The sequence below is a fragment of the Lipophrys pholis genome (assembly GCF_963383615.2).
Source record: "Lipophrys pholis genome assembly, chromosome: 13".
Classification (NCBI taxonomy): Eukaryota; Metazoa; Chordata; class Actinopteri; order Blenniiformes; family Blenniidae; genus Lipophrys; species Lipophrys pholis.
Window position 1 is genome coordinate 10,823,329 of NC_137632.1, and position 13,252 is coordinate 10,836,580.

Genomic DNA, 13,252 nt, shown 5'->3' on the forward strand with positions numbered 1-13,252 from the left:
GAATTAACTCTTACTTTTTCCAGTAGAGGAGGTGAAAAGTTTAATGGAATGGAGTTTGTGTCATTGGGACTGATCTCTTTTATTATTTTAGACACATTTCCAATGATTCCACAATAAAAATCTGCCCAAACATTTTTCCTGTTCATTTCTTTTGTGATGTAATTGCAGAGAGCATTTTTTTATTAAAGTATATAAAGTTTTCATTCTCTAATTGAGAAGAAAAATAAACATTTCATTTGCTTGTAGGTAAATATTCTTCATCATTAAAAGGCGTTTTGCACAAACTGCAACAACTTACAAAGGAACAAGTGAAAATGTTATAGGTTGGAAAAAAAACAGTCCTTATATTTCACCTATGGCACACTTTTTTTTTTTTTGTTTCCATTTCAGAGCTTTCAACAGCAGATCGTTTCCTTCCATTAGCCTCTCCACTTGCCTGGCGGCTCCATCCTCAGCACCCTTTTCCTTGCATAGCGATCGTCTCTTCTATAAACCATGTCAGCCTCTTATCTCTCACACTCCCACCAAACAGTTCAACACGAGATGTCCTTTTTAATGTACCCGTTCTTAATCTCGTCCTTTCTGCCCACTCTCAGTGACAAGATAAGTGATAGAAGACATTATAAACCGGATGAATACGGCCTATTCGGCAGACGTATATAGATATTTGTTGTGCAGAAGTTAATTTGTCTTCCCGAGGAGATTGTGTGTTTCAGAGCCTTTTAGGGACTTTTAAAACACTTTTGAGGGAGCAGATTCGTTGGACTATACGATTATTGCTGAGTGTGCGGTTCTTGTTGGCCTCTGACCTTTCATGTTGCTTTATCGGCCCTGTTGTTGACGTGTTTTGTCAAAGAGCCAAGCACAGAAAGCCTCTACTTATGTTGAAGGTGATAATCGTGACTGAAGTCAGTTTATTTAATCAACTTGCACGTCAATATGACGCATATCTTGTGCTTTCTTCATGGAGGACTTTGTTCCATAGATCGCATTGAGGCCTGCAGATAATGACCCAGTGAGTGGCTTTGAAACAGTTTAGGCAAGGTACGCAATATCCTGGAGCTGGAAAACAGCAACAACAGGGAGCAATTGGTCCACATCAATGACAATACGATGGAAAGCCTCGTGTTAGAGGCTGTCTGCATCATTGTCAGGACCCCCCCCCCTACTTGTCAAAGTGTTGTGGGTAGAAGGAGGGCTCCAAGAGACTTTTAATCTAAATCATCGATCTCAATGATGCAACCTGAAACCATCTGAGACCGTGAGTTGGGAATCTGCCTCATGGGGTTCCTTCTCGCTGCTTGCTGCCTGATGTGGATTCTGTGAACCATGTTGAAACATGAAGCCCACCGATCCATGAGGGCAAGCACGGAAACAAGCAAACAAACGAAACAAGCAAATAAAAAATAATGAATATAATGGAGGGGAAAAAGTTGGAAAGAACAAGCAGGGAGAATTTTAGAGAGAGATCGTCTTCATTCAGTAGTTCTGTCATGTTGTCCCATACTTTTCCTGACCACAACGCTACCTGCTCAAATGACATATTTTTATTGATTTATTTTAAACTCATGATCTTGTATTGTGAACTATTTTCCTCTGTATGTTTTTCTATTCCGTTTCCCCTATTTCTACAATGTATTTTTTTTATCCCTCTTTTTTAAATTGTGAAACACTTTGAGCTGCATTGTCGGTATGGAATGTGCTTTAGAAATAAAGTTATTATAATTTACAGTGCAAAAGTTATTTAAATGCACAGTAAGACATCTCCTCTTTACGCTTCCTTTGACTGAGGAGCTTTTTGGTTTAAAAGGTGATGATAAAAACCTATTTGTGGTCAAACCTGTACCAAGAGGGGCTCGCGGGACTTGGACTGATGAAAGACAGTCACGTGCACAAATCAATGTCTGCTGACAGGGGCGACGTTAAGTTTCCATATAGGTTCCTCTTGCCTGGGACGTTCTTGAAACGCCCCTGCACCCGGCGCGACTTGTTGATGAGGACCGGGGAGATGGAGGTGGTGGGGTGGGTTAGTAATCCCCCTGTGGTGACGTCACTCAGGCTCTCCGGACGCACGCAGCGCCTCGCGCAGAGCTGCAGCAGCGAGGCGGACAGTGCGCATCCCAGGACGCAGCATCAAGAGGAGCAGGGGCTCAACTTCCAGCTGACAGCGACAACTTAACACTCTTTTGAGGGGGAAAAAATGGGTGAGTTTCCCAAGCAACATTATGAGTTTTTAGCCGGAAGAGGCGCACGATTGTTGCTTTTGTGTGCGTGTGGAACAACAACACAGTCCTGCTTGGCTCCAACTTTCGGGGCGCGCCTATTGATTTAATACAAAGAAATTAACTTTTATTTTACTGGTTGTACTGTCCTCGACGGATCCAGGCTGTGCGCCTGACCCGGTTTCATGAGAATCGGCATTAGAGCAGCCTGCTGAAGCAAGTTGAGGAAAGCGATTAGTGAGATTAAGTCTATCAGGGATCCTGCAGTCAACTCTGCGCGGCTCTGCGGAGGTGTTAAACCCGGATCAACATGCTGCCTTCAGCCTCTCCTACAACTTTCAGACATTTCATTTGAAACATTTTCACATTTACTACCCCCCCATTTTATAAACTTGCAATGGGCTTTACTGATCAGAGCTGATTGATTATTCTTGTTGTTTCAGGGCTTCATTGTATTGATTGTATTTTATTTTATTTTTTTAAGTGAAACTGCTTTGCATGCGTCGAATGAGGCGCTGGGAGCAACATATTGCTTTTGCCAGATGCTTCATGGCTGAGGCATGCTGCATGTGTCATGTAATTGCAAAGTCTGAAGTGCTGAGCTGAGACTGTCCCATCTCTAAATCAGTCCCAAGTGTTGGCCATCTGTGCTTCCTACCTGGGGGTGGTGGATTCCTGGCAAGAAGGAGTTGGTGGTGTTGTGGATGTTTAGGAACTTCTCTCATGACTTGGAAAAAAACCCTAAAAACTGATAAACTCTGCACCAGATCCACTCACTTTTAACACGCCATTATTATTACAATCACTTACATGGTGAGATATCAGACAGTGAAACGACATTAGTCATGTTAATAACTGTAATTCTTCGATTTTGAGCAACCAAATTGGGTTCGGGCAGCGTTTAATAGCTTGTGTTGTTTGTCACGGTGCAGCTGAGGCCGGGGAAGAACACTGTGTGAGAATGTGTATCAATGCTCATTAATTCGCTCTGAAGCTCTCACAGAAGCATCTTTGTGCTCCTAATTTGGAGCCGCTTCTTTGTGTGACTTCAGCGGCTCTTAATGTAGAGAGAGAAGTTCACTGAATTGCAAGTTTCATAGCGGATGCCCTGTGAACTAATTCCCCACAGACCCTTATTCTCTGTCTCATAGAGGATATAACTCGGCATGGCAATCAGCCCTTGTGCTTTGTCCACTTCCTAAAGCTCCCATTTTATATTCACATATTCTCTCTGGCTGTTTTTAGAAAAAAAAAAAAAATGGAAGAGTCTGTTGTGTACAAGAGGAGAATGATTTATCGACTTGTTTGCTGTTGTAAAAGTCTCTTATCAGAAAAAACAAACAAACTACTTTGTGCTGTACTGTGAGGACTTTTGTGTTTGCATGTGCAGTATCTTTAAAAGCAAATCATATTGTGTGTGCATCAGCCCAAAAAGAACAAAACATCTTGAGGCTTATTGTGTGTGAAGCTCTGAAGGAAGATGTCACTCAGAGTTTGTGTAACTTATGTCTGGTTTGATTTCACGGTGACCTTCACCTCGCTGAGGGACCGAGTGTTTTTCACTTCTCTGTCCTTGCCCCACATGATTTCGCAGCGCATCGGCCTGTGTGAAGGCTGTGGGAGGGTACTTGGCTTCACTCTCGTGAATTCTCAATTCAGACAGAGACAAGTCATTTTCCACAAATGTCTTGTTAAGTTCTCGGTGTTCTGAAACAACTACCCCCAAGGCCACCGCATAGTTGGCACAGCCGGCTTGATAGCTAACCAGCCTGTATAGCTGAGGTCCCATAATTCACCAGAGCCAAACGTCTGAAGAGAAAGTGCTGTTTGTAAAGAGGTGGTTTTTCTTTCTTGTATTCACAAGAACAGAGAAATTACGGAAATCTTTGTTAGTTTTTTTTACATATTTACACAAAAATATGAGCAAAGAGCATATTTCCATGAACGTTTGGCAGTGAATACAGCATTATGAGAAAATCTTCGTGTTGGGAAACAAACTGTCATTTTTCATTTTTGTTCTCCTCGAGAAAATGTTTTTATTAAGTGTTTAATCTAGCAGGTGAGCCAACCATTCCAATGCAGAGAATGTAGGATGTGCATCCAGGCCTTGATTGTCTACATTTAAGAACTGTTTTTCCTTGAGGAACCTTCTCATTGAAGTGTTTTTCATTCACCGTGGCCTTGTGGAAAAGGCTATCAGTGTTGGATCCAGAATCCAGTGTTACATCACAGTTTATGGGTAAGTCAAGAAACGTAAGCATAGAAAACTGCACAGTTCTGAATAAGCTCTTAATCAAACGCATTGCTGTCATTCTCTGGCTCAGCTCGTGCTGACTTGTGTGTGAATAAAGCAAACATTTGCGATACAGTGAGCTCAGGTCCATGTTTTGATGAGCGATAACACACCGGGGATGTGTCTTTGACATGTGTCTGCTGCGCTTTACTATTGTGCATCTGGAGAAGGATGTCTGGAAAGTGTCCAATTACACGTCAGCACTGATCACTGTCACAGGCTGCAGCGTGAACTCTAGGTGCTGTGACCCTGCATCCTGAGGCTGAGGGGAGGAAAAGACCCGGGTCTCGCTAATGCCGTGCCAGGAGAAGTGTTTTTTGAACTGTTGGAATCAACAACTTGTCATCAACGATAGAGCCAGAACAGAAATGCTGATAACCCCCCCCCCCCCTCTTTTTTTCGTTGACTCATGGTTCTCCTGCTCTGACGTAAACTGTTGGGTCAATGCTTCTCCTCACAAGACATGAGTGAAGAGCATGGGGCTGCAGGAATGAGTCACTGTGGGTACTGGAAACAAAACTTTTGTTTGTGTAAATCAAAGCCTTGTTAGCTCCAAGAGAAGACTCCCTGAGTCTGAAATCCTTTACGACCTATCCCACATTTTGATGTCGCCATCAATAATTCCTAAATCGCTTTTCTTCTTGGGTCTACAAAGATTAATTATAGTGAATCCTCCATAATGAGGAAGTTGCTGTCATCGTTACATGATTTCTGGGCTCCTTTCCATTTGGCGTTGCATATGACCGAGCATCTTTAGTAACTCTACAGCAGACGAGGCCCATAGAATCCCTTGTGCGACTGTGCAGCTCTAAAAAGAAACCCCTTCAGTTCAGTCAAGACTTTATTCATCTCCTGGTCGTCCCAGCTCTATTTCTCTCTGGCTCTCTACTCTTTTTTAAAATCTTAATTGCACTTTTCCGCCTTTGCAAATTGTCTCATATGCAGGTCTGCCAGAGCGGTCATGTTAATTTGTTGAGCTCATAAATCCTGTGGCTACAAAGACGGCTATTGAGTATTGTGACATGAAATGATAGGAATAGAAGTCCATGAGTGGGGATTCTTGTTTGAGTATTACTTTTACTAAAAGCCTATTCACCCTCAAATAGAAATAATGCATGCAGTTATGCGTGTACATGTCTGTATGCAAGATCTTTCTTGTGTGGAGAGATGCATGTTCACTCTTTGTATGTCGTCATGCATTTAGATACGTACAAGCAGCTAAAGCCCAATGTTGGATAAACTATGAAAATACAATCTAAAGCACTAAAAAACTGAAATTAGAAAATGCACACATACTAAAAGTTTCTTTTTCGCTTTCATGTTTACAGCTTGCATGGCATGATTATTACTAGAGGGACAGCAATCTATCATTGTTTTGTTCACAGTCAGATGACTGTTCTAGAAGCCCTATGGGCTATAGTCAGTTGGGGAAAGCAGACACTGGAGCTGATTGATATTTACATGTTGATCCAACAGGCATTTGGCAAATACAGTATTTTATGCTATCTACAGTAAACCACACCACATCACATTGGATCACCATGGTTTCCCCACAGCAACAGAAAGGATGAAACAAAAAAAAAACCAACACTGCATGCTTTGATAGTTTTCTCTCATCACATGAGCGAGGGACATTGATGTAATAGTCAATACTGTTTCACCCCAATGACCTGATTCCAGGTTTTCTATGTCGGTCCTGGGTGAGCAAATACAATACAAACTGTGCTGAAAGCTGAATGATCAGTGTAATTGTTGTACGCAAAATTATGCCTCTAACACAGAAACCAGCAGTCCCACCACTTTGTGACTCAGAGTTAACTAGTGAGAGGAGAGACGTCAGATTCGTCACATATTGAATTTGTGAAAATAGTTTTGAAAATTTTACTCTGAAGTCACTTTCATGCCGAGCCATCATCTATTTCTTGAAGATATTGCAATCGTTTTTGCACCGTTGTCAACGTGTGCACTAAAGATTTCAAACATATCCACATTTAAATATGTACCCCACTTTTACATTGAAAGCCATGCAGTATAGTCACATTCAGATCAAGATTAATCACATTTTTGTAATTATAATGCTAAAAATATTCCTTCATATGATTATTATTGAGTGCTTATACCAGTTATCTCATTTTGATCACTGAACACTGAATTGTGGGACATTTACCAGCTTGCTGTCCTGGCAACTTTACCATAGAAGACCTTTAGCATTCTGGTGAGTGTTTCTATGAGATGGAAAAACCTCTGGAGCATCACTTTGTACTACATTTTTAGTGCTCTAAAACACTTCAATGTTGTCTTGGGAAGTGTTGAGGCATCGCTGGATGCTGATTGGCTGATTGGCTGATTAGAGATTAGATCATCTCATTTGAAGTGTATAACTAAACACACCCTTGAGGATATGTTGAGTGATTGACCACTGATAGTGCACATGTAAAATAAAAATAAATAAATAAATAAACATTCTGAAAAAACTCAAAGGAACTTTTCCCCCATCAGTACTGAAACATTGAGTGCAGTTTCTGGTATCCTGTAAACACAGAGCTATTTTTGGTCTGAATTAGGATTTAAAGTGCGTTTTGACATCAAACCAAACACTTGTCAAGCCATGATGTATTTCTTTTCACTCCACAATCAAGACCCGGCCATTTGGAGCGGCGACAAACTATTTGCTTTTAGACTGCAGGCCGATGACATAGCACACAAGTTTGTTCGGAGGATCCCAGCCATAAGGATTCCTGCAGGGTTGCCAAGTTCTCTAAACTATGGTTTCAACTTGATTCCAGGTCCTTTCACAACACAGCCAATCCTAAGAACAAATAAGCTGTATTTCTATCAATCGGCTGATCAACAGGTGTCTCAACTGAATAGTACTGGCTTTCCCTTCCTTCCCTTAAAGTTCCTCCAATCTTTTTGAGTCTGAAAAGTTTAGACACACGAGGTGGAAAAAAAAAGATGCACACAAGTATTTCCTGTTGGAGTCACATGGGAGTTTTCACAGATGGTCCCATTTTATATTTCTTCTTAGCTTTATTATCAGAGGTGAGGGGTTTTCGAACATATTTCTCCTGATATATAAAAAAGACACCAGTGTAAGTATTAATTCCAGGTTAGAAAACAAAAAGATAAAATTATATGCAGTTATTTAGGAGCTGGATGTGACAGCAGGTCAGACGTAAAACTACTTAGGTGAAATGAGGAAAAATAAAAAAAGGGGCTCCAGCTAATTTTCCTGTAAGATCATCTGTCAGAAGTGAGAGCGGAATGAATTCGTCTGCCTTTCAGCTGTGGGAGCCTATAGGATTGAGCAGTTGGCTTCGTGCCCACTGAGTGTATTCAACCCTCCACAGATAGGTCTTTGTCCTCAGCGCTTTTACGCAGCTGCTAAACAACCGTAAGACAAAGGCATCTGGGGTACCCCGGCGCACCAATGAGAAATGTTCCCCATATGAAGAGCTCTGCCAGACTGCCTGGGACCACTGGGAAGCAGCCAAACGCTTTGCTCAAGTGAATTAAACAGGAATTTAAATGAATACCCTTGTAACCCCTTATCACTGACTATTTTCGTCTGCATTCAGAATCATGTGTAAAATCCTATTTAGGATGTTTAAAGTTTTTGTGACGATACTGTCACGAAAAAAAAAAGCAATCTTGTGAAGCCTTTAAATCAAAGCTTGTTGTGTTGCTCATCTAAGACGCATGAAGGCACATGACTCCTCTCTCTGCTCATGTTGTCGTGACGTGGAGCCACATGCAAGTTAGTGGAGTCATTCCCTGCTGCCAGGAATCATTTTCCTGACCGAGCAAAAAAAAAAACCCAAAAAAAAAAAACCTTTCCAAGTGAGAGTTTTTGCATTGTCTGCTTATTATCCTCAAGAGAAAAGCTTGATAGGCAGGAAGAGGCACTTTTGCCAAGCAGATGAAAATCTGCAATTGCCGAGCTTTTAGAAAGCGACAGCTGCAGGAAACTCAATAGCTCGGGGAGAATTTTTGGGGAGGCTGTTAGTTTCACCGGCACAGACTGTTTGGGGGTTTGAGAAGGATGAATTTCAATTTAACTAAAGAGCTGAATGCTGGATTTGTGGGGGGGGGGGGAATCGGGATCGATATATTCACTGTGGAGTTCACAACTGAATGGTTCAGCAATGTGTTTTCCATTTGCACATTTCATGGCCTTTTGAAGTGTTTGTGTCACTCACTGCAGGTTTACTACAAGAGGGGAAAGAGAAAAATACCAGCTCACTGCAGCTTCAGGGGAGAGGAAATCCCAGATGTTTCTGTCTGAAAAACAGCTTGACCTCACAACCACACGCAGACCCGAGGAGAGCTCAGTTAGCAGTATGAATGTTAGAGCCGCACCACTGAGAGGTCTTGTAAGTCATTTTGGCTTCTGGCCTCCACCGTATGGGAAAACAATGCTGCAACAATTCAGTGGCTGCAGCTGAAAATAGAGAAGTAATGTGATGAAGGAGGAAAGCATTCAGAATGCACCGAGCAAGCTTCCTGAGACTTAATACTCCGGAATCTGTATGAGAAAAAATGTGTGAAGGATGTGATCTGTGCAAAGTTTGTCTTTTTAATCAGAAGTTGCTACATGATATGGAACGTTACCCTCACGTCCCCTGGACTGACTTTATGTTTGTTGTCACAAGTAAAACATTTAAAGTTTGACCCAAAAAAATTCAGAATTCAAGGTTAAGTACTGATATTTTGATTGAGGTTCTACAACATATCACAAAAGCATTGCCTTAAAATTTCCCAATAATAAAAAGTCAGTATTTAATTAAATAAAATAAATAATGCTGAGCAGGTTTATTTAGTTGAAGCTTTTTTTTCCTTCTTCACATTCTACCATTTATTTCCCAACACATCATTCTCCAAATTGGATCATGTCGGAGGATGTGAATATATCTGATGCCGACACTTTTTCCATTGTATTCAAAGTCATTTCAATGTGATACATGGTGTCCGAGAAGCCTTGTCTGGATTCCAGCTGGTGCACAGAAGCTTCCATATCTGATGAAAAACTGTAAGAAATTCAGTTTTGCCAAACCCCTAAAATCGTGCACATGATTTTCAAATTCATTCCAGTGGCCAAAGTGCTCTTGCCTTGTAAGCACAGAATAGTAAGAAAAGGAAGAACAGAGTGATTCGTGATGGATTAGTAAAGCAGGCATATTTTTGCAACATTTGAAGCGTGGAGCGTGCGCAGAATCCATCCATGGCCGCGTCAATGTTTAGACACTCATAATGATGGAGGGACTGCTTCACATCAGAAGGGGCCATAAATGGGTCCCACTTGGCACTGTGGACATGTCTAGTGTGATGGACAGGATATTACAGTGTGTTTAGTTGGAGAGCTACATATCAGTGCTAAAAGCAGTAAAGTAATGGACTGACCCAACTCATAGAGGTCAACCAGGCTAGATGCCAATCACGAGCGATGAGCTTCCATCTTTTTCCCGCGGTGTACTTTGTTTCCCACTTGTTTTGTAGCACTTAGCCCCATTGTGAGTCAGAGGGGAAAGAGCATGTCCACGTGGGTGGAAGTGTCAGGTTCAGGCTATGATCAACTCTCACATCCTTCCAGGATCCAGCCCCGGGATGCTCGGCTTTGAGACACGGGAGGAGTGTTCGTGCAACAATGGAATTAAAGCGATCGCTCCGTTGTCATAGTGCTGACGTTGAATCCTGACGGAGAGGGTCTGACTGGCTGAAAGGAGGAGGCCCCTCCTAATGAGGGATTGGGGGAACACACAGCAATGGCGGGTTTGAAAGGAGGTAAAGTCTCAGGTCAAGGGTGAGAGGTTGGCAGCATGAGGCAGAGGACAATGGGATTGGCGGGAGTGACGCAGGGAGAGATATGCCAACAGCTGGGGGAGACACAGGGGAGGGTGGGGACTTTTCATGGGAAGCAGCCCCGAGATTAGCTGGAGAATCTCGTGTGCTGTCTTCGTGTCTCAGTGCTTCATTATGTCTCCATTGTGTGTGTGTTCACATGCTTGCACTGCGCAACAAGTAGGGAAATGAAAGTCTTCGGCTGCAGTGTTGTTTGACATGTGAGCAGCTGGAGTGTGAGAAAGTTTGAGCTGTCTGAGATCCACACGAGATGGACATATGGTGTGCGATGCATAAAAATGGAAAAGCTGTTATTTTCACACTACTTCTGTGTCGTCCCACATGCTGTTTTAGATGATGTGATCACTGCCATCACTTTGTTCACGGGTCTATGTGACGCTCATTAAAGATGCATGAGTGTCAGGTTGTATATTATTCTCAGGAAGCTGCAGGTGCCTGCTCTATCAGTTGATATGAATCGTGTTGACAAGTTCATTGTATCAACCCACTAAATTTTTACACTGCTAAAATTGTTGTCAAGCCACTCAAGTAACCGTAAAGGCATCTCAACTGTGCTCATGAGAGGCTAAATATAAAAACGCTTAGAGTGATAGGTATTGTATTTAAGGGATTAACACCTCTAAGTAAGGTCCTGTGGGACTTATTTATAATCTGAGTCCAGTTTAATGGACCATCGTACATTTAAAAAGGCGTCAGGAGAAGCAGGGTGTAAAAGTGTCTGGTGGGTGGCTCCAGTTTGAAATCATTATGTATGTGACGGACATTGAGTGAAATGCAGGTTCCCACTTGTACAGATTGCTATTTCCCGACAAGGCTAACACAGACAGGCCCATCATCAGCCACTTTCCTCACTTTTCATTCTAAATGTCCCTTGTGTTGATGATTTGAACTTCCACAGTGCTAATCTGCAAAAGTCGGTGTCACGATGAACACCATTTTGTTTTTTACTAATGTGTTTTCCACTCTGCTTGTCAGTGTTTCATGTAACTGCTTCTTTTCTATTTTTTCTCAAGCCCTCTGAAGAGGGATGTAGTTTAGCCATAACACTACAAATGCTTTAATAGTGCTGCCGTCCCATCAACTGAAGAAATGTACAATTAGAACCTGTAATTTTTTGGAAAGAAATATTTCAGCAAAGGTTGGATATAGTCATTACTTTGTACAGCGTCAGGCTGTATTGTGAGAGTATTGATTGAACAGACAAGAGGATATGTAGCATTAGTGTAAGTGGATAATAGAGAAGTGTTTCCTTACAGTTCGTCTTGCTGGGTTGATTGGCTTTGTAATCAAACTGTGGCAGACCACAGATATGGCAAAGTCTGTTCTTGACCAGACGTGTCATTAAAATATTCATAACACACTGAAAGAATAACAAGCCATTATGAAAAGACCTTTACTTTTATTTGGACTATAAGTTTGTGGCCAGCACGTGGCGTCATGAAGTTCAACTGCTGTAAACACATACCCCCCTCTTTCTCTGAATTTCTATCTTTTTGTTCCTGTTTCCTTGCACTCATTTTACTGAAACTGTACAATTCTTGAGGTCGTGCCTTCAGCTCGAAATATGACGTTGGTTTTCTGTCCGGCCAAGTCAAAGGGTCAGTGTCCAAGGTTGTGTAAGTTTGAAATCCTGGATAATACAAAGCATCTGTGCCTCTCTCTGTGCCTCCAACACTATCGGGCCAAAACCACAGTGGCTGTGGAAGTGCCAGATAGTCAGGCCCGTGCAGTCATTTTCAGAGGAAAAACATGGCTGTCGGGCATCTCCGAGTGACTGTTGCTCCGTTTCCAGAATGAACACGATAGTAACACAAACATACAATCAGAGAAGTGCTGAATCAGATACTTTAGATATTGTTTGGTTTAATACTGGTACTAAGACCAGAGTAAAATAAACCTGGAACCTGATCAGATGCAGAAACACCACAAAATATGGTCTGCCTCTGTTAAAGGAGGCTGAAATCTAATAGGAGAAGAGGGGTTTTTGTTACCATGCTGCAAACATGATGTGTATTTGTGTTGCCTCTTCATCTCCTGTGGTAGGAGGAATTTCTTCGTTAGATGAGGAATGTGTTGGTCAATGTGATGACAGTTTGCACCACGAATAAATGGAGGAATCAATTTCTGCTGTTACCGTTTTTATAGGTTAACGTCTGTCACAGAGAATCAAAGCTCACGTTTAGTAACATCTGGGACTGGGATCATTTTTAAACATTGCTACACGTCCTTTTAAGCTCCCACTCAGTATTTAGAAGGATAATTTTAGGCCAGGGTATATTTAATTTCCACACATCCAAAAGTGGTGGTCAGACAATTCAACCTAATCCACCTTTTTTTTGACTCAAAGACTCTGGGATTGGTCAAATGGTCAGAGGTTGAATTGGGAAAGAAGCCATTGTTTGCTGCAGCTCTGTGTTATCTTTGGAGCTGCTATCTTTACAGACTGCAATGAAAATAAAACACTCTCGCCTGACACTATAAAGTAATTAAATGCCTTTTAACCTCTTCTGGGTGTATTTGTTTTACTCTGCTCTGTACACAAAGACGTCAGAGAAAGTAAAGACATTTTTCTTAGTTTAGAGCTCTTTGACAGGGCCAAAAGGAAGGCTCATTATAAGTCAGTACACTGTGGTTTCCCCTCTCACTCTACACATTTCTTCCAATAATGTTCATTTTTTCCATAGAAAGATGCATGGCTTTTCATTATAATGCAGCTTTGAGTTGAATTTAGATGGAATTGGGTTGTTTATTCATTATATAGCAGCAGCAGTCATACCTCTGTGGTGGGTTAGGGGCATATTACTTCATGTAATGTTGATAGTTGCATTTTCCAACAGATAATATGCTAATTCGGTTATGCAAAGTTCCAAAACAATTT

The 13,252-nt window shown here is 41.7% G+C and overlaps 1 protein-coding gene across 2 annotated transcripts in view; it reads left to right on the plus strand.

Moving 5' to 3' along the window:
- Positions 1-1,962: 1,962 nt before the first annotated feature.
- Positions 1,963-13,252, plus strand: part of gpm6bb (glycoprotein M6Bb) — a 31,339-nt gene continuing 20,049 nt past the window's right edge. Inside the window, exon 1 of one of the 2 annotated variants that reach the window (XM_080479101.1) lies at positions 1,963-2,204. In XM_080479101.1, coding sequence (XP_080335227.1) covers positions 2,201-2,204 — 4 coding nt within the window. In that variant the 5' untranslated portion in view covers positions 1,963-2,200. The remainder of the gene's footprint in view (positions 2,205-13,252) is intronic. The other variant, XM_080479102.1, reaches the window with a different exon arrangement.